We start from the raw sequence: 21,166 nt of genomic DNA, 5'->3' as shown, positions 1-21,166 counted from the left end.
GGAACCCCGGTGATTCTTGCTTGGTGGTATGAAGTCCCTAACTCTCTGTTGCTTCTCTTTCCTTTTAACTCATGTAATATAAAATGTGGCGAGGGCCACACCCCAGGGAAACTCCCTTTACATTTGATCAGCGATGTGGCCTGAGCAAGGGTGTTACATTCCACTTTAATCCTCTTTAACCACAGGCAGAGATTATGATCTATAACACATAGGAAAATCACAAAATGCAGGACAACCACACATAGCCTAACCAAGGTGACACATATTTTGTGGGGACACAATTCAATCCATTACATTTAGAGAGACAGTGCCCAAAATAAGTCTTGGAATATGGTCAGAAGTTAATCCAGACAAAGGAGGACAAGGAGGAGATTTAAAAGGAACAGTGTGAGTCAATGCATGGAGATGAGGACACAGCATAGCGTGTTACCACAAAACCAAAAAAAAAAAAAAAACCCAAAACTGTTGCTATTGAATTGATTCTGACTCATAGCGACCCTACAGGACAGAGCAGAACTGGGCCATAGGGTTTCCAAAGAGCAGCTGGTGAATTCGAACTGCTGACCTTTTGGTTAGCAGCCGAACTCTTAACTGCTGCGCCACCAGGGCTCTGCGTGTTACCACAAGAAGCTAGTAATTATCCTGATGGGGGAGGTGAGGCTAGCAAAGGAAAAAAAAAAAAAAGCAAAGAAGGCAGGTCAAAGGGAGTTTTTTGGCTGCACTAAAAGAGCTTGGATTTCATCCTGTTTTCCCTAAAGGGAAGGGAATTATATTTTAGATGGACTCTCTTAAAGGCAGTGAGGGGAATGGATTATATGGGAGGTAGGGAAATGAGTTAAAAGTGTTTTTATTTGTCCAGGCAAAAGGTGGCAAGAGCCTGAATCAGATCAGCTCTTGCCAGAACAGGAAACCCTGGTGGTGTAGTGGTTAAGTGCTAGGGTTACTAACTGAAGGGTGGCAGTTCAAATCTGCCAGGCGCTCCTTGGACACCCTAAGAGTCAGAATTGACTCGACCGCAACAGGTTTGGGTTTGGTTTTGGGTTGAGTTTGTTGCCAGGATAGCGAGGCTATGCATTCAGAAGTGTCCAAGTGGTAAATCAGTGGCAACTGGCCATCTCTTGTATCTAGGTGGTGAGAGGGAGGTTAACAGTGTAGGGGGATTCCACAGAGACACAGTCTTGGATCACATGTATGGGACTTTAGTACCACAATAAGAAAAGCAAACTATCACTCCTCTCAGTGTCCAAGGCTGGTTACTCAACCCTCTTATTGCATTATACTTTTGGAATTTTGTTTGGCAGCCAGAGGACCAACCAGGGGCTGGTTTGAAGTTCCTCTGTGTGTGGCTTGAGGAAGCATCTGGTGAACAGATCCACAGAGTACACAAAGAGCCTCTAGGGGGTCAGGCACATGCCTGAAGGCTGTTCTTTGGCCCCACGTTTTGTCCTTTTTCCTTTCAGGGAAATCAGGCTAGAATTCAGCTTATACAACAGCAGAGGTGGCCCAGCCTAAAATTTAGTTCCAGGTGCTCCAGGGAGAAAAATCCAAGGCTCACCCTGTCATAGAGATTTCCAGATGCCCAGTGATGTATGTAGACTTGTTAGGTGTCAATCATGAACCTAACCCTAAAGCACCTGGAAGACCAGGTGACCTTTCGATGTTCTATGTACCAGAAGAGGTTCCAAGTAAAAAAAAAATAAAGGGCAATCTGATTCAGAGAAGAAAAGGCATATGACTTTAGAGAAGAGGGAGCCACACAGAGGCTGCAGGTTACTCATCTTTGAGCAGTGTCTAGTGAATGGGACATACGAGTTTAAGAAATGGTTGTTGAATATATGAACAAATGAAAAGTGAGGTAGCCAGGGCCAGAGAAGAGAAATCTTAATTTTAGAGTGAAAAAAGATTTTGCTAATCAAAAGGAAAATCCCAAAGTAAGATACCAAAGTAAAATGAAGTATGGGATCTGGCAGAGTTAGGATAGGAAGAGTCATCACACCTGGAATAGACCGGGTCTTTTTTTTTTCTTGTCTGGTTAGTGCTAACCGGCAGTGATACTGCAGTAACGTGGGCTTTCTGGAATGCTGGAAAAGCTGGAGGCACAGGTGTGCTTCCAGGAAGTCAAAAGATGCTGCTGCTTTCTTCCTATGGACTAGGATATGGCCTTGTTCATCCTGAGTTTGGTTCAAGAACTAAGAGATTCTAACCTTTGTAAGAGTTTATTAAATAGCCGTGGTTTCATGGTCGGTGTGCATTTTTCAGGAATTATTATAACAGGGTAGCAAAGGCATAGCAACAGTTGAACTTTCCAGATCCAGTAAGGACTTACACTTCATGCATGATTTTACCAGCAGGTGGATAACCCCCATTAAGGTCTCTGGGGGTAAAGGAAAGTGACACAAAGGTATGCTGCATTTGCTCCTGAACTGAGTGGCCACATTGGTTCTTGTAAGATTATGTATTTTTTGCTAATTAAATCAGGAACTTTAATTTTGTACGTTGTGTATGTGATCTCTTCCTGTCAATCTGTAACCCGCTTGAGATGCAGATGGTGAACAGATGGGGTCTAAAATGCTTCAGTTTGTGTCAGAAGTTGGATTCATGCGAAGATTCCTCACCATCATGGTTTGATTTTGGAAATGCTGTCCGAAACCAAGGGATGAAACAGTAAGCTAAAGAAATTTGGGTAGAAACCAGATAGCTTGTGGCATAAGGTCACTGAGGCACTGAGAAAGATCCCTTTTGGAGGAGAGTTGAATCATTGAAATTCATGCATTGTTCTGTTACCTCCAACCCAACAGAACTTGTAAACAACTAGAGAGGGATAAGTTAATGGCAAGTCACCCAAGGGTATAATTTTCTAGTCTTTGCTGTGTTGGCCAATGGAAGGTGGGTGATTCCATAATCTTTCAAAATTGAAAGACTAAAGTCTTGAGGGAGTTCCTGGGAATTCCAGCAACTTCTTATGGACTGGCAGTCAGTTACTTTTTAGCAAGAAATAATTTAGCTGACAGGTAAAATTAGAACTAAGATATGCTCTAATTCTTCCTATGCAAGTGGTTACGATAAAGAGAGGACAATTAAAAAAAAAATTATTACTCCTGACTGTAATCTCCATTTTAACAAGTATATGCTAATATTACTATTTTTTATGCTGAAGTCAGGAAAGGGAACGGTGAGCTTGGAAATACAAGAGTTTGGAGCAAACTGATCACATCAGTAACAGCTTCACTAGGTAAAGTCTCAAAAATTAGTTTGCACTGGAAAAAGTTGATTTCTAAATGAAAAATTAAAGATGCTCTGTGAAGAAAAACTAAAAATGGAAATATCTGGAAACTGGTAGTGGCGATGGTCCCCCAACATGATGAATGTAATTAATGTCACTGAATAGTACATGCGAAAAACATTGAAACGGCAAATGTTTTGTTATATATATACTTAACACAATAGAAAAAAAAACTTAATTGAGGAATAGAAATTTCAACTGTAAAAAGTGTAATATCTTCTATGTGTCAGATTATTTTAAGAGATGGTGACCTTGCTGGGTTGGGGCCAAGTGAGATACAGGGTGAGGCTGGCAACATGCCTGGCAACTCCAAGGCTTTGGAAGAACAGTTTCTTCCTATTTCCTTGTTTTAGAAATCAGGCTTAATGGCACAGCTTTCGGCTGGAAGGGCAGTTGGACCCTCCCCCCTTTTTCTTAGTCAAATAATGCAAAGGTAAGAACATTTTGTAGGTGAAATACTGTTAGAGTAGATGGTGGGATGTTACAAAACAGTATTAAAAAAAAAAGTATCTAGAAAAGGGAAAACCTATTGGATTGGAGGAGAAAAGGTATAAGTGTTAGTAGGCAAAAACCTGGATATAAGAACTAACCAGGAAGGTAGGAAAAGAAACGAGAGTGTGAGAACAGTTATGCTTGGAGCCAAAAAAGTGAGGAAGGTGAGACCTAGGTCTTCATCAGGAACAAGCCAAAGGGAGCTCACAGCGCTTGCCAGAGCAGTCTGGACCAGGGACCAGTGATAGTAAAGTGGCCTTGGTGCAATGGCAAAAATATGAAGCCGACAACGATTCTGAAGCAGTGAAGTTCCTGGGGATCACATGGCAGGAGCCGTCCTGAAATACATCACGTACGGCCTGGGGTGGGCTCATGGCAGAAGAAGTCCTGAAATGTATCACATATGGCCTGGGGTGGGCTCATGGCAGGAGCCATCCTGAAATACATCACATATGGCCTGGGCTGGACTCATGGCAGGAGCTGTCCTGAAATATATCACATATGGCCTGGGCAGGGCTCGTGGCAGGAGCCGTCCTGAAATACCTCACATATTGGCCTGGGGTAGGCTATGGGGGGATGGATTCATGACCGGGTCCTTGGAGGTCATTTAGTCAGAGTCAGGGCTGGACCGTGGAGAAACAGGCTCTCTGAAACGCTGGGACGCTGGAGGCAGACATTTTGTTCAGGAACATCTGCTCGCTGACTTTGTTTCTTAACCCACACGGGAAGGTGGTTTTGCAGATGTGGAATTTGGTTTAAGAGCCAGTAGAGCATATTCTTCCTTTAACTGAAATAAATACATTCTCTCTCTCTCTCTACATACATACATATGCATAGATATAGATAGATAAATAGATAGATAAAAAAATAAATAAATATGATGTAAGAATTAACAGGGAGGGTACGAAAAGATAGATGGATAAATAAATATATATATCATATATTATGTAAATAAGTATACATTATGTATATGCATATATTTATATAGGTGTGTGGAGCCCTAGTGGCGCAGTAGTTAAGAGCTTGGTTGCTAACCAAAAAGTCAGCAGTTTGAATCCACCAGCTGCTCCTTAGTGCAACAGTTCTCCTCTGTCCTATAGGGTCGCTATGAGTCAGAATCGACCTGACAGCAACGGGTTTGGGTTTTTACATATGTGTTTATATTTACATAACTTTTTCAGAATGGTTGTCATAACTCCTGAATCCCTAAATGAATAAGGACAGTGGAATGGCAAGAATTGAGCTTTGTGCTGAGTTCTATGTGGCATAGACAGTGTCAGAGGGCAGTTGATAGCCCTTCTCAAAGGTTATTGGGGATCACGGAAAACTGTGTTGAGATATTCTGCCTCTGTTTCTGCCCCGAGTGGTACTACTGTGCTTCCCTAAGATTCTGAATCCTTGGATAATTACATTGATAGCCCGACCTTGTCCTGTAGTATAAGTTCTCTGTGTGCATGTTCTCTCTGTGTCTATCTTCCTGTACTACCTAATCTACCTGAAACACTGCAGACATCGTAGTTTCTCTTTGTCTTGGTGTGGGGAGAACCACCACCTTCTCTGTGAACTCAGAAAATCACCAGGCCCTTAATCCGCTCTTCTTCCCATAATGAAATCTATTAAAAAAGCCCCAAGTTGACTGTCTGTTGTGCAATGAAAGGAGAATGAAGGAGCCAGGACAGCAGACCCAGCACCAGTCTTGAGAAGGGGCTTCTATAAACCAGTCCTTCACTCTATCAGTTTTCCCCTCACTTCTATGACCTAGACCTTTGACCTAGACCTTTCGACCTTGAATCAAGTTTCTATCTTGACTCTGACTCCACAGGGAGTATCTTAAAGACCCTAAAGTAAAAGAGTCTCTTACCAGATGCCAAGAGGTCATTGATAAGCACGAGGAACCTCTCATCAGCCACTTGGGCATCAGTCATGAGAAACACTGTGCTGAGATTCTTCACTCCAGCCTTCAGACACAGGCCAGCCAGGTCCACCTACAGAAACAATACAGAAATCTCTGAGAAGAGAGTCTTCTTGAAAGAGTATCCAACTCATTCTTTAAGAATAGAACCATTTTCTCATCTATTTTAAGAGGAAATAAAGCAAGACAGCAGTGAAAGCAGGGAGGAGTGCTCTCCTGCACTGAGCAGGTAGGAGAATGTAGCTCATTTCATCCCTCAGTCATACTAGAGGTGGGCAAGGGAAACTAAAGGTGATAACCTTTGACTCATACGATGCTGTGGCTCCTGCTGAAGCTTCTGGAGCCCCTGATTTGTGCAAAGAAGCAACAGCTTTCCAGAGGACAGGCATGGTCCCCAGCCACCTGCTCTACCTAGACCATTATATGGTGAATGACCTGCCCCAGAAGAGAGGTGATTGCTGTTGACCTCAACCGAAGAGTGATATACTTGGGGCTCCAGGCTTGGAGGATGAATGTGTTTTATGTTAGCAGTGTCTTGTGTTTTTTATGACTAGCTCCAGTAAAAGACTCTTGGTGGGAAAACACACACACGCACACACGCACACGCTCTTTCTCTCTCTCATGCCTGGTAGGAAGTCATATCCATTCAAAATCTCAGATGGATGAAGTTTGGGGTTTGGATGCCATGCACTGAAAATTGTTATCCAGCTTTGTCAATCTTGGTCCCTTTGCTGCACCGCCCTCACAAACTCGGCCATTATTCCCTTATCTTGCTCTCTTTCAAATCGTTGACAGCTCATTCCCTAACGGCCTCATACATTCCCTTATACCAGAGCTTCATTCATACCCTAATAATTTCCTTTTAAAGATAATAAACCTCCTTTAAACCAATGGTTCGAAATCTTACACATTTACAGAATCATCTAAGACAGTGTTGTTGCTGAATTCTTATCAGAATCATCTGGGGTGAGCTCTGGAACATTCTGATGCCCAGGCCACTCCCCAGATTGGTTAAATCAGAATTTTTGAGGCTGGGATGCAAGCACCACCATGTTTTTGAAGATCCCCAGTGATCCCAGGATATAGCCAAGTTTGAGAACCACTGTCTTAGATAATTCTCTAAATGCATTATCTCTATATGCACTATGGTGTGTTGTCTCCTTGGGAAGCGCTAAAGATTGACCGAATGTGAACCTGGGGTATGATCTCAGATTCGGCGAATCTTCAAGAGACCGGGCTGTGTTTAGAGCTGCAATGAGCACCTCCCTCTCCTAAGACTGGCCGAGAGATTAGAGGGTGGGTGGGTAAATCTGGCACAGAGCTGGCTGGAATCCTCCCAGGGAGGAGAGCAGCATCCTGATGGAAATTACATCATAATTCCTGCTGTGACTTTGCTGTGGCCATGAATAAAGGGGAGGGCACTGAACACAGTGACCCTTGAAGGTTGTATATAAGGCCTTTCTCCACGTCCTAGAGTATGCCCTGTGGCTCCTAAGTGCCTCATGTCTGAAACAAGCAAATGTCACCGATGGCCCCACGGGCCAGGGGTTACAGAGCCATCTTTTAAAATACGAATTTCCTATGAAACTTGGGCAGACAGTCAGAATTCCTCCTCTCACCACTACAGGTAATCCCCAAGCTGCTAGTAAGCTGTGTGCTGAATTTGATACAAATCTTCATCGGGTTTGGGTAAGTGCCGAGGCTCCACAGGTGTCAATGGGGCAGCTGAGGTCTTACAAAGGCAGACTTTGGAAAGGCCACTGTTCTCAGGCTGCGTCTAATGAGAAAATAGCCACTCATTTCACTAGCCCAGAAGCTAAGAAGAAAATAGACTCTGAAGAGGAGATATGGGCAGGTAACTTGAAGAATGAATGATGGCTGCATCTCCCCCCGGACCTTCTTACCTTGAAATCAGGGATATGGTAACCTTTCCGCAGCGTGATCTGGAATACGTCCATGGAGCTGATGAAAGCTGCAAGCCTCGTCAGGCTTTGCTTGCCGCTTCCCCCTACACCAACCAGCAAAGCATTTCCCCGTGGGGACTCCAAGATGCGATTGATATGGCAGCTAAAGAGAAGGCAGAATAGGGCTCATCACTCTGATCAGGCCTTGCACCGTGAGGAGCATGGATAATGATCTGAGGGAGAGCAGGAGCCCTCCACGGAGGCAAAATGTGGGCTCAGCTGTGGGAACCGTTAATAAGATTGTCCTCGAATATGGCCTCACCTTCTTGCCTGGGGAAGGGGGTAGTATTCACCACTGCTTAGCCTTAAGCCAGAGTTCTTGGATGGTGCAAATGGTTAACCACCTTGGCTGCTAACTAAAAGGTTGGAGGTTGGAGCCCGGGTAGTGCAGTAGTTAAGTGATATGTCTGCTAACCAAAAGGTCAGCAGTTCATATCCACAGCAGCTCCTTGGAAACCCTATGGGGCAGTTCTACTCCATTCTCTAGGGTTGTTATGGGTCAGAATTGACTCGATAACAATGAGTTTGGTTTTTTTTTTTTTTGAAGAGGTGCCTTAGAAGAAAGGCCTGTCATTCTACTTCCAAAAATCAGACATTGAAAACCCTATGGAGCAAAGTTCTACTCTGACACACATGGAGTCGCCATAAGTTGCAGTCAACTCCACAGCAACTGGTTTACTGGTTTTTGCCTTAAGCCAAGGTCGCCAGCGAGCGGGTGACAGTGGAAGAAGAGTCATAGTAGTCAGGCAGGATGGGAGCAGGCTGTGGTGGAGCTGAGGAGCGGGCAGAACTACCTTCCCTCATGCTCCCAGCTGAGCTGGACTCCTCCACAGCTCCCACACCTCACCTCACCTATTTGTGCTTTGAGGGAAGAAAGAGAAGGTAGGAAAAAGCAGAAAACATAACCAAAGGAAAAAAAAACATGGAAGGCTAAAGGGCATGACAGGAACAGAACAGTTTGTTCCTTTTAGGAAAGCAGAGGAGCAAAATTACAGTCAGTGGAATAAACTCATCTCTCTCCCTCTAATCCTTCATGGATGTTGACGTCTTGTAATGGATATCTGTGGATTCTTATTGTCAACGTACAAGACACCCACTTCCTTGGCTTCTGGATCTTTCCATCCTCAGCCTTACTTCTCACCACTGTGGGTACTCATATTCCCTCCCCTGCTGTCCTGGGGGTAAACCTTCCCCTCCAGAGGAAACTTCTTCTTGTTCCCTGCAGACTTTAATCCAATGCTACCCTCCATTAAGCTGTTCAGCCTCTCCTCCCAGACAGGCTACCAATCTTCTCTTTAACCTTCTTCAGCACTATGTATATACCTACATTTTTTATAAAAGTAACCTCTTTTGTCCTTTCTTTTCTCACAAAAGAAAAAAATGACTGTTCATTGTAGGAAATGCATAAAATAAGGAAAAAATCCACGATCTTAATATTAGTGGTAAACACTATTGACATTAATTATATGTCCTTCTGGAGTTTCTTCTAGTGTCTGTACATCTATAAATATATGTTTTTTCCATAAATTATTCATATGCATGTATACATATGTATATACATAAAATGAGGAAGCAGATCTTTGAACAGAACAGGGGGATACTGCATGGTTTAAAGTCAGGAAAGGTGTGTGTCAGGGTTGTATCTTTTCACCACACTTATTCTATTTATATGCTCAGCAAACAATCTGAGAAGCTGGACTGTATGAAGAACAATGGGGGCATCAGGATTTGAGGAAGACTCATTAACAACCTGCATTATACAGATGACACAGCCTTGCTTGCTGAAAGTGAAGAGGACTTGAAGCACTTACTGGTGAAGATTAAAGACTACAGCCTTCAGTATGGATTACACCTCCACATAAAGAAAACAAAAATTCTCACAACTGGACCAGTAAGCAACATCATGCTAAATGGAGAAAAGATTGAAGTTGTCGAGGATTTCATTTTACTTGGATCCATAATCAATGCCCACGGAAGCAGCAGTCAAGAAATCAAACGATGCATTGCATTGGGCAAATCTGCTACAAAAGACCTCTGTAAAGTGTTAAAAGGCAAGGACATCACTTTAAGAACTAAGGTGCACCTGACCCAAGTCATGATGTTTTCAATTGCCTCATACGCATGTGAAAGGTGGACAATGAATAAGGAAGATGGAAGAAGAATCGATGCCTTTGAATTATGGTGAAGAATACTGAATAGACCGTGGACTGCCAAAAGAATGAACAAATCTGTCTTGGAAGAAGTATTAGCCAGAATGCTTCTTGGGAACCCTGTGGAGTATTTCCATTTGTGTAAGTCTCTTTTGGCTTCTTGTAATAGTGTTTTGTAGTATTTTTTATACAGGTATTTACGTCCCTGGTTAGATTTATTCCTAAGTATTTTATCTTTTTTAGGGGCTATTATAAATTCTCATTCTCTACTGAGAATGTTCCTTGAAAGCAAAGATGATGAGGCCTCTCACATACTTTGGACATGTTATCAGGAGGGACCACTCCTTGGAGAAGGACATGATGCTTGGTAGAGGACAGGGCCAGCGAAAAAGAGGAAGACCCTCACCAAGATGGATTGACACAGTGGCTGCAGCAATAGGCTCAAACATAAAAACAATCATGAGGATGGTGCGGGACAGGGCAGTGTCTCACTCTGTTGTATATAGGGTCGCTATGAGTCGGAACTGACGGAACTGCACCTAACAAGAACATATACATAAACGAATATATACACATCTATTCCATCTAAAAACTCAAGATACTTATATCCTGTATATTTTAAAGACTGGCTCACATTATATATTGAACATAGTGTTTTTAAGGCATTTTTTCATTTAGCAATACACTGTGATTATTTCCCTATGCCATTAAATAATCTGCGAAAACAAGCTATTAATGGTGGAAAGATAGAATAAGTTGCTTGTCTGCAATAGCCTACTGTTGGGTATTTAGGTGTTTCCAGTATGTCCCAGTTATAAGTATGTTACATAAAACCTTTTAGTTCACTTCTCTAACTATTTTTTCAGGATAAGTTCATAGACATGAAATTTCTGAGTCAAACAGTAAGACAAATTTTTCAGTTTTTGATACAGACTGATAAACTGCCTTCTGGAATAGTTGCAGCAATTTGTACTCTTAGCTGGAATGTATCAAAAAGTGAATCTATTATATTGGAGGATGGGAATATATTTGATACTGTTAGCTGCGTTAGAATGTTAGTGAATTCAGGGAACTGTAACACAGTTATAAAACCATTGTGGAGAAATGGACAAGATAAGGAGAAAGAGACAGCCATATTGGTGATCTTGGGGCCAAAAGAGTGTGGAGATCCAGAATTCATTTAAAGTTTGACCAAACAGGTCAGTGGAGACATCAGAGAGTGAACTACACAGTCTATAATTCTTTGCCCCTGTCTCGTGCTGATTATATTATAATGAGAAATTCCACATTCAAATTAAGTAATGGTACTTAGAGGTGGAACAATTTAAGAACTAGCTGAGCCCCGTGTGGAGAAAGGGCTTGGGAGTTTTGAGAGTGGGGCTTGACTTGTTAACAAAATAGGAACTTGTGATCTTAAAAGGGTTCACACTGAGGAATATTGTCCAGGCATAAGGAGAAATAAGTTCTGATACATGCTATGACAAGTGAAATAGGCCAGACACAAAAGGACAAATATTGTATGATCCCTCTTATATGAAATATCTACGATAGAACAATACATACAGACAAAAGTTTATTAGTGGTTACCAGGGGCTGGGGGAGAGAAGAATGGGAAGTTATTGTTTAAGGGGAATTGAGTTTCTGTTTGGAGTGACGAAAAACATTTTAAAATAGATAGCGGTGATGGTTGCACGTGATGGTGAACGCAATTAATGTTGCTGAATCGTACACTTAAAAATGTTAACCACAATACAACTTTTAAAAAGGGCTCATATTGAGCTTCTATGCTTTGATATTTTTATTACTGCAAATTTCTTGTGTGTACAAGTGACTTTGTCATAATTAGCATAATAAACTAGATGTGTGTGGGTCCTCCTTGCCTCATGTCTCTATCCGATGCTTTTGATGTTTGGAAGGAAACCCTGGAGAAGTGTGGGTTAGTCAACAACTCCTCACCAGGAAGTGTAAGGAGACTGAGTCTTGCCAATTTAATGGTTAAAAAGTTATCATTTTAATTTGGATTTCTTGATTTCTAGGTAATGCAAACATTCTTCATGCTTATTAACCATTATGTATTTCTTTTTTGCTTTTCCTTTTTTTAAAAAAATTTATTGTGTTTTAGCTCAAAGTTTACAGTGCAAATTAGTTTCTATTCAAAATTTATAAGTAAATTGTTTTGTGACATTAGTTGAAATCCTTACAATGTATCAGCACTCTCCCCCTTTCCTTTTCCATCCTTGGTTTTCTGTGTCCATTCCTGCCTTCTTGTCTTTGCTTTTGGGCACATATTCCCCATTTAGTCTTGTATATTTGATTGAACTAAGAAGCACATTCCTGCATGTGCTATTGTTTGTTTTATAAAAACCCCAAAACCAAACTCACTGCCGTCAAGTTGATTCTGACTCACAGCGACCCTACAGGACAAAGTAGAACTGCCCCACAGGGTTTCCAAGGAGCGCCTAGGGGATTTGAACTGCTGACCTTTTGGTAGCTCTTAACCACTATGGCACCAGGGTTTCCGCTTGTTTTATAGGCCTGTCTAATCTTTGGCTGAAAGGTGGTTTTTGGGAGTGGCTTTTTTTTCAATTCTGAGTAAGCAGGGTGTCCTAGGGCCATAGTCTTGGAGGTTCCTCCAGTGTCTGTCAATCAGAAAGTCTGGACTTTTTTTATGAATTTGAATTTTGTTCTACATTTTTCTCCTACTTTGTCTGGGACCCCCTATTGTGATCCACGTCAGGGCAGGGTGGTGGCAGCCTGGCACTGTCTAATTCTTCTGGGCTCCGACTGGTAGAGGCTGTGGTTCTCGTGGTCCAAGAGTCTTTCGGACTAATATTTTCCTCGTGTCTTTGGTTTTCTTCATTCTCCTTTTCTTTGGACAAGATGGGACCAATAGATGTATCTTTAATGGCTGCTCGCAAGCTTTTAAGACCCCAGACATTACTCACCAAAGTAGGATTTAGAACATTTTCTTTGTGAACCATGTTATGCCAGTTGACCTTTACGTCAGCAGAGACTATGGTCCCCAGCTCTCAGCCTCAGTAATTCGGTCTCCCAGGGTGTTTGGATGTGTGTAAGAAGCTTTTATGACTTTGTCTTGGTCAAGCTGTGCTGTTTTCACTGTATTGTGCATTGTCTTTCCCTTCATCAAAGCTAACATTTGTCTGCTATCTAGTTATTGATTTCCCCTCTCTACCCCTCCCTATCTGATAACCATCAAAGACTGTTCTTATCTGTGTGTAAACCTTTTCTTGGGTTTTTATAATGGTGGTCTCATTCAATATTTGTCCTTTTGTAATTGACTTATTTCACTCAGCATAGTGCCCTCTAGATTCATCCACGTTGTGAGATGTTTCCAGGATTCATCATTATTCTTTATAATTGCATAATATTCCATCGTGTGTATGTACCATAATTTACCTGTTCATCTGTTGATGGGTACTTAGGTTGTTTCCATTTTTTTTGCTATTGTGAATAATACTGCAATGAACATGGAAGTGCATATGGCTATTCATGTGACCCATTGCACTGGGCAGATCTGCTGCAAAAGACCTCTTTAAAGTATTAAAAAGCTGGATCCTATGGTGTTTCTATTTCTAGCTTTTTAAAGAGGCACCATATCATTTCCAATAGTATCTGTACCATTTTACATTCTCACTAGCAGTGCATCAGTGTCCCAATCTCCTCTCAACCTCTCCAACATTTGTTATTTTCTGTTTTTTTGGATTAGTGCCAGCAATGTTCCAGTGAGATGGTATCTCATTGTAGTTTTGATTTGCATTTTTCTAATGGCTAATGATCATCAGCATTTCCTCATGGGTCTATCAGCTGCTTGAATATCTTCTTTGGTGAAGTGCCTGTTCATGTTCTTTGCCCGTTTTTAAATTGAGTTATTTGTCTTTTTGTTGTTGAGATGTCGAAGTATTCTACGGATTTTAAACCCTTGTAGGATATGTTGTAGCCAAAATTTTTTTCCCCAGTCGTAGGTTCTCTTTTTACTCTTTGGGTGAAGTCTTTTGATGAGCATAGGTGTTTAATTTGTAGGAGCTCCCAGTTATTTAGTTTATCTTCTGATGCTCGTAAATTGTTAGTTATGGTTTGTATTGTATTTATGCCATGTATTAGGGTGCCTAGCTTTGTACCTATTTTTTTCTTGCATTGTCTTTATAGTTTTTGGTTTTATATATAGGTCTTTGATCCATTTTTAGTTAGTTTTTGTGTATGGTACGAGCTATGAGTCCTGTTTCATTTTTTACAGATGGACATCCAGTTTTGCCAGCACCATTTGTTAAATGGAACAATAAGCAACATCATGATAAATGGAGAAAACACTGAAGTTGTCAAGGATTTCATTTTACTTGGATCTACAATCAAAGCCCTTGCAAACAGTAGCCAAGAAATCAAACAACACATTGCATTGGGCAAATCTGCTGCAAAAGACCTCTTTAAAGTATTAAAAAGCAAAGCTATCACTTTAAGGACTAAGGTACACCTGAGGCAAGTCATGCTGTTTTCAATTGTCTTATATGCACGCAAAAGCTGGAAAATGAATAAGGAAGACTGAGGAAGGATTGACACCTTTGAGTTGTGGTGTTGGCGAAGAATATTGAGTATATCATGGAGTGCAGGAAGAATGAACAAATGTGTCTTGGAAGAGGTACAGCCAGAATGCTCCTAAGAAGCAAGGATGGTGAGACTTTGTCTCACATATATTGGACATATTATCAGGAGTGACCAGTTTCTGGAGAAGGACATCATGCTTGGCAATATGGAGAGTCAATGAAAAAGAGGAAGAACTTCAACGAGGTGGATTGACACAGGGGCTGCAACAGTGGGCTTAAGCATAACAATGATCATGAGGATGGCGCAGGACTGGGCATCATTTTGTTCTGTGGTAAATAGGGTAGCTATGAGTTAGAATGGACTCGATGGCACCTAAGAATAACAAAAATATTTGTTAAAAAAACTGTCCTTTACCCATTTAATGAACTTTGGTCCTTTGCCAAAGATCCACTAACCACAGGTGGATGAATTTACATCTGGGTTTCCGATTCTGCTCCATTGGTCTGTGTGTCCATCACTGTACTGGTAGCAGGTTGGTTTGACTACCATGGCTGTAGTGTTGGTTCTGAGATCAGGTAATGTGAGGCCTCCTACTTTATTCCTTTTCTTTAATAAAATTTGGCTTATCCGGGACCTCTTTTCATTCCAAATAAAGTTGGTGATTAGTTTTTCCATCTCACTAAAGGACGCTATTGGTAGGTGGATTGGGATTGCATTGTATCTGTTGATCACTTTGGGTTATTGTTGTTGTCATTAGGTGCCATCAAGTCAATTCTGACTCATAGTGACGCTATGTACAACAGAACAAAACACTGCCCGGTCTTGTGCCATCCTCATGATTGTTGTTATGCTTGAGCCCATTATTGCAGCCACTGTATCAATCCCTCTCGTTGAGGGTCTTCCTCTTTTTTGATGGCCCTCTACTTTACCACACATGAGGTCCTTCTCAAGGGATTGCTCCCTCCTGATAATATGTCCAAGTATGTGAGACATACTCTTGCCATGCTTGCTTCTAAGGAGCATTCTGGTTGTACTTCCTCCAAGACAGATTTGTTCATTCTTCTGGCAGTCCATGGTATATTCAATATTATTCACCAACACCACAGTTCAAAGGCATCAATTCTTCTTAAAAAAATTAGGTCTTCCTTATTCATCATCCAGCTTTCCCATGCATATGAGGCGATTGAAGATACCATGGCTTGGGTCAGGTGCACCTTAGTCCTCAAGGTGGCATCTTTGCCTTTCAACACTTTAAAAAGGTCTTTTGCAGCCAATTTGCCCAATGCAATGTGTCTTTTGATTTCTTGACTGCTGCTTCCATGGGTGTTGATTGTAGATTCAAGTAATAAAATCCTTGACAACTTCAATCTTTTCTCCATTTATCATGTTGTTGTTTACTGGTCCAGTTGTGAGGATTTGTGTTTTCTTTTTGTTGAGATGTTGGCCTAGTGGTTAAGAGCTACAGCTGTTAATCAAAAAGGTTAGCAGTTTGAATCCACCAGGCACTCCTTGGAAACCATATGGGGCAGTTCTACTCTGTCCTATAGGGTCGCTATGAGTTGGAATCGACTCGATGGCAATGGATTTTGGTTTGGTATGTTGAGGTGTAATCCAAACTGAAGGCTGTGGTCTTTGATCTTCACCAGTAAGTACTTCAAGTCCTCTTCACTTTCAGCAGGCAAGGTGTGTCATCAGCACAAGGCAGGTTGTTAATGAGTCTTCTTCCAATCCTGATTCTCTGTTCTTTTTCATATTGTCCAGCTCCTCAGATTATTTGCTCAGCACACAGATTGAACAGGTGTGGTAAAAGGATACAACCCTGAGGCACACCTTTACTGACTTTAAGCCATGCAGTATTCCCTTGTTCTGTTCAAATGAGTGCCTCTTGATCTACGTACAGGTTCCTCATGAGCACATTTGAGATGTTCTGGCATTCATATTCTTTGCAATGTTAGCCATAATTTGTTATTATCCACACAGTTGAATGTCAATGAAACACAGGGAAACATCCTTCAGGTATTCTCTGCTTTCAGCCAGGATGCATCTGACATCAGCAATCGTATCCCTGGTTTCGTGTCCTCTTCTGAATCCAGCCTGAATTTCTGGCAGTTCCCTGTTGGTATACTGCTATAGCCGCTTTTGAATGATCTTCAGCAAAATTTTGCTTGTGTGTGATATTAATGATATTGTTTGATAATTTCCCCATTCAATCACCTTTCTTGGGAATAGGCATAAATATGGTTCTCTTCCAGGCAGTTGGCCAGGCAGCTGTCTTCCAAATTTCTTGGTATAGACAAGTGAGTACTCCCAGTGCTGTATTCATTTGTTGAAACATCTCAATTCGTATTCCATCACTTCCTGGAGACTTGTTCATCACCAATGCCTTCAGTGCAGCTTGGACCTCTTCCTTCAGTACCATCAGTTCCTAACCATATGCTACCTCCTGAAATGGTTGAACGTCAACCAATTCTTTTTGGTATAGTGACTCTGTGTATTCCTTCCATCTTCTTTTGATCCTTCCTGCATCCTTTAATATTTTCCCCGTAGAATCCTTCAACATTGCAACTCAAGGCTTGAGTTTTTCCTCCAGTTCTTTGAGTTTGAGAAATGCCAAGCATGTTCTTCCCTTTTGGTATTCTATCTCCAGATCTTTGCACATGTCATTACATGTCATGTATGATGTCCTCGATGTCATCCCACAACTCATCTGGTCTTCAGACATTAATGTTCTATTCTTGAGATAGTCTCAAAATTCAGGTGGGACATACTTGGCTTTTGTGGACTTGTTCTAATTTTCTTCAGTTTCAACTTGAACTTGCATATGACCAACCGATGGTCTATTCCATGGTTGGCCCCTGGCCTTGTTCTGACTCATGATATTGACCTTTTCCATTATCTCTTTCCACAGATGTAGTTAGTTGATTTGATTCCTGAGTAGTCTTTTTGTTGAGGTGCACATGTATAGTTGCTCACGTTGGTGAAAAAGGTGTTCGCAGTGAAGACGTTGTTGGTCTTGCAAAATCCTATCATTTGATCTCCGGCATTGTTTCTGTCACCAAGGCCATAGTTTCCAACTACTGATCCTTCTTCTTTGTTTCCAACTTCTCATTCCAATCACCAGTAATTATCAAGGCATCCTGATTGTGTGTTTGATCAATTTCAGACTGCAGAAGTTGGTAAAAATCTTCAATTTTTGCTTTGGGTAGAATTGACATTTTCACAATGTTGAGTCTTTCTATCCATGAGTATGGTATGTTTTTCTGTTTATATAGGTCTCTTTTGGTTTTTTGCAATGTTTTGTAGTATTTTTTATACAGATATTTACTTCCCTGGTTAGATTTATTCCTAAGTATTTTATCTTAGGGACTGTTATAAATAGTATTGTTTTCCTGATTTCCTTTTGAAGCTCTTTTTGTTGGTGTATAGGAATTCAACTGGTCTTTGTTGATCCTGTATCCTGCAACTCTGCTGAATCTTCTTGTGGAATCTTTTGGGTTCTCCATGTATAGAATCATATCATCTGTGAATAGGGATAGTTTTACTTCTTTCTTTCCAATTTGGATGCTCTTTATTTCTTTTTCTTGCCTTATTGCTCTAGCTAGGAATTTTATCACAATTTTAAACTGGAGTGGTGACAAAGGGCATCCTTGTTTCCATTCTCTGGGGGAGTGCTTTCAACCTCTCTCCACTGAGAATGATGTTGGCTGTTGGTTTTGTATTAAAAAGCAAACAAATTAACCTGTTGCCATTGAGTCAATTTTGACTCATAGAGACACTACAGGAACTGCTGATTATCAGTCTTAACCATTGCTCCAACAGGGCTCCTGGTTTTGTATTAAAAAACTCATAGCAACCCTATAGAACAGAGTAGAACTGCTCTACAGGGTGCCCAAAGAGCAGCTAGCGAATTCAAACTGCCAGCCTTTTGGATAGCAGCCAAGCTCCTAATCACTTCACCAAGATGCTGTTATTATGTTGAGGAATTTTCCTTCTAGTCCTACGTTATTGAGACTTTTTATCAGGAATGAGTGTTGGACTATAACAGACACCTTTTCTTCATTGACTGAGATGATCATGTGATTTTTTTTTTTTTTCTATTTGTGTGGTAGATTATGTTGGTTCAGTTTCTTATGTTGAACCATTCTTGCATACCTTGGTGAATTTCACTTGGGTGGGTGTATTATTTTCTTGATATGATGTTAAATTCTATTGGCTACAGTTGTGTTTAGAATTTTTGCATCCATATTCATGAGAGATACTGGCCTGTAATTTTCTTTTTTTTGTGGTGTCTTTGCATTGCATTGCTATCAGGGTTCTGCTGGCTGCATAGAATGGATTCAGGAATATTCCTTCCTTTCCTATGCTCTGAAATAGTTTGAGTAGTACTGGTGTAAGTTCTTCTTTGAATGTTTGGCAGAATTCTCCAGTGAAGCCATCCAGGCCAAGGCTTTTTTTTGTAGTTGGGATTTTTTTTTAATTTTTATTGTGCTAAGTGAAAGTTTACAAATCCAGTCAGTCACACAAAAACTTATATACACCTTGCTACATACTCCCAATTGCTCTCCCCCTCATGAGAAAGTCCGCTTTCTTCCTCCACTCTCTCTTTTCCTGTCCATTTCACCAGCTTCTAACCCCCTCTACCCTCTCATCTCCCCTACAGGCAGGAGATGCCAACATAGTCTCAAGTGTCCACCTGATCCAAGAAGCGCACTCCTCACCAGCATCCCTCTCCAATCCATTGTCCAGTCCAATCCCTGACGGAAGAGTTGGCTTCAGGAATGGTTCCCATCCTGGGCCAAGAGAAGGTCTGGGGGCCATGACCACTGGGGTCCTTCTAGTCTCAGTCAGATGATTAAGTCTGGTCTTTTCATGAGAATTTGGGGTCTGCATCCCACTGCTTTCCTGCTCCCTCAGGGATTCTCTGTTATGTTCCCTGCCAGGGCAGTCATTGGTTGTAGCCGGGCACCATCTAGTTCTTCTGGTCTCAGGCTGATGTAGTCTCTGGTTTATGTGGCACTTTCAGTCTCTTGGCCTCGTAATTACCTTGTGTCCTTGGTGTTCTTCAATCTCCTTTGATCCAGGTGGGTTGAGACCAATAGAGGCATCTTAGATGGTCGCTTGATAGCATTTAAGACCCCAGACACCACTCTCCAAAGTGGGATGCAGAATGTGTTCTTAATAGATTTTATTATGCCAATTGACTTAGATGTCCCCTGAAACTATGGTCCCCAAACCCCTGCCATTGCTATGCTGGCCTTCAAACCATTCAGTTTATTCAGGAAACTTCTTTGCTTTTGGTTTAATCCAGTTGTGCTGACCTTGCCTGCATTGTGTGTTATCTTCCTGTCACCTAAAGTAGTTCTTATCTACTACCTAATTAGTGAATACCCCTCTCTGACCCTCCCTCCCTCCTCCTTCTCATAACCATCAAAGAATATTTTCTTCTCTGTTTAAACTAGTGGTCTTATACAATATTTGTCCTTTCGCAACTGACTAATTTCACTCAGCATAATGCCTTCCAGATTCCTCCACGTTATGAAATGTATCACAGATTCATCACTGTTCTTTATTGATGTGTAGTATTCCACTGTGTAAATATACTGTAATTTATTTATCCACTCATCCGTTGATGGGCACCTTGGTTGCTGCCATCTTTTTGCTATTGTAAACAGTGCTGCAATGAACATGGGTGTCATATAACTGTTCGCGTAAAGGCTCTTATTTCTCTAGGATATATTCCAAGGAGTGGGATTGCTGGATCCCATGGTAGTTCTATTTCTAGCTTTCTGAGGAAGCGCCAAATCAATTTACAAAGTGGTTGTACCATTTGATATTCCCACCAGCAGTGTATAAGTGTTCCAACCTCTCCACAGCCTCTCCAACATTTATCACCTTGTGTTTTTTCGATTAATGCCAGCCTTGTTGGAGTGAGATGAAATCTCATTGTAGTTTTGATTTGCGTTTCTCTAATGGCTAACGATCGTGAGCATTTCCTCATGTATCCGTTAGCTACCTGAATGTCTTCTTTAGTGAAGTGTCTGTTCATATCTTTTGCCCATTTTTTAAATGGGTTATTTGTCTTTTTGTAGTTGAGTTTTTGCAGTATCATGCAGATTTTAGAGATCAGGCACTGATCAGAAGTGTCATAGCTAAAAACTTTTTCCCAGTCTGTAGGTAGTCTTTTTACTCGTTTGATGAAGTCTTTGGATGGGCATAGGTGTTTAATTTTTAGGAGCTCCCAGCTATCTAGTTTTCTTCTGCATTCTTAATAATGTTTTGTATACTGTTTATGCCATGTATTAGGGCTCCTAATGTTGTCCCTATTTTCTCTTCCATGATCTTTATCATTTTAGATTTTATATTTAGGTCTTTGATCCATTTTGAGCTCGTTTTTGTGCATGGAGTGAGGTATGGGTCTTGTTTCATTTTTTTGCAGATGGATATCCAGTTCTGCCACACCATTTGTTAAAAAGACTGTCTTTTCCCCATTTAACTGTTTTGGGGCCTTTGTCAAATATCAACTGCTCATATGTGGATGGATTTATGTCTGGATTCTCAATTCTGTTACATAGGTCTATGTATCTGTTGTTGTACCAGTACCAGGCTGTTTTGACTACTGTAGCGGTATAATAGGCTCTAAAATCAGGTAGATTAAGGCCTCCCACTTTGTTCTTCTTTTTCAGTAATGCTTTACTTATCCAGGGCCTCTTTCACTTCCATATGAAGTTGGTGATTTGTTTCTCCAACTCATTAAAAAACGTCATTGAAATTTGGATCGGAATTGCAGTAAATCTATAGATCGCTT

General features: G+C 41.2%; 1 protein-coding gene across 1 annotated transcript in view; it reads right to left on the bottom strand.

The window, feature by feature from the left end:
- DNAH9 (dynein axonemal heavy chain 9) overlaps positions 1 to 21,166 on the bottom strand; it is a 486,803-nt gene that overhangs the window by 175,183 nt on the left and 290,454 nt on the right. Inside the window, exons 44-45 of the mRNA XM_064271783.1 lie at positions 7,592 to 7,754; positions 5,637 to 5,760 (exon numbers count right to left, since the gene is read on the bottom strand). Coding sequence (XP_064127853.1) covers positions 5,637 to 5,760; positions 7,592 to 7,754 — 287 coding nt within the window. The remainder of the gene's footprint in view (positions 1 to 5,636; positions 5,761 to 7,591; positions 7,755 to 21,166) is intronic.

Source organism: Loxodonta africana, chromosome 18, assembly GCF_030014295.1.
Source record: "Loxodonta africana isolate mLoxAfr1 chromosome 18, mLoxAfr1.hap2, whole genome shotgun sequence".
In the NCBI taxonomy this organism is placed as follows: domain Eukaryota; kingdom Metazoa; phylum Chordata; class Mammalia; order Proboscidea; family Elephantidae; genus Loxodonta; species Loxodonta africana.
This window is presented reverse-complemented; position numbering and strand designations above follow the sequence as displayed.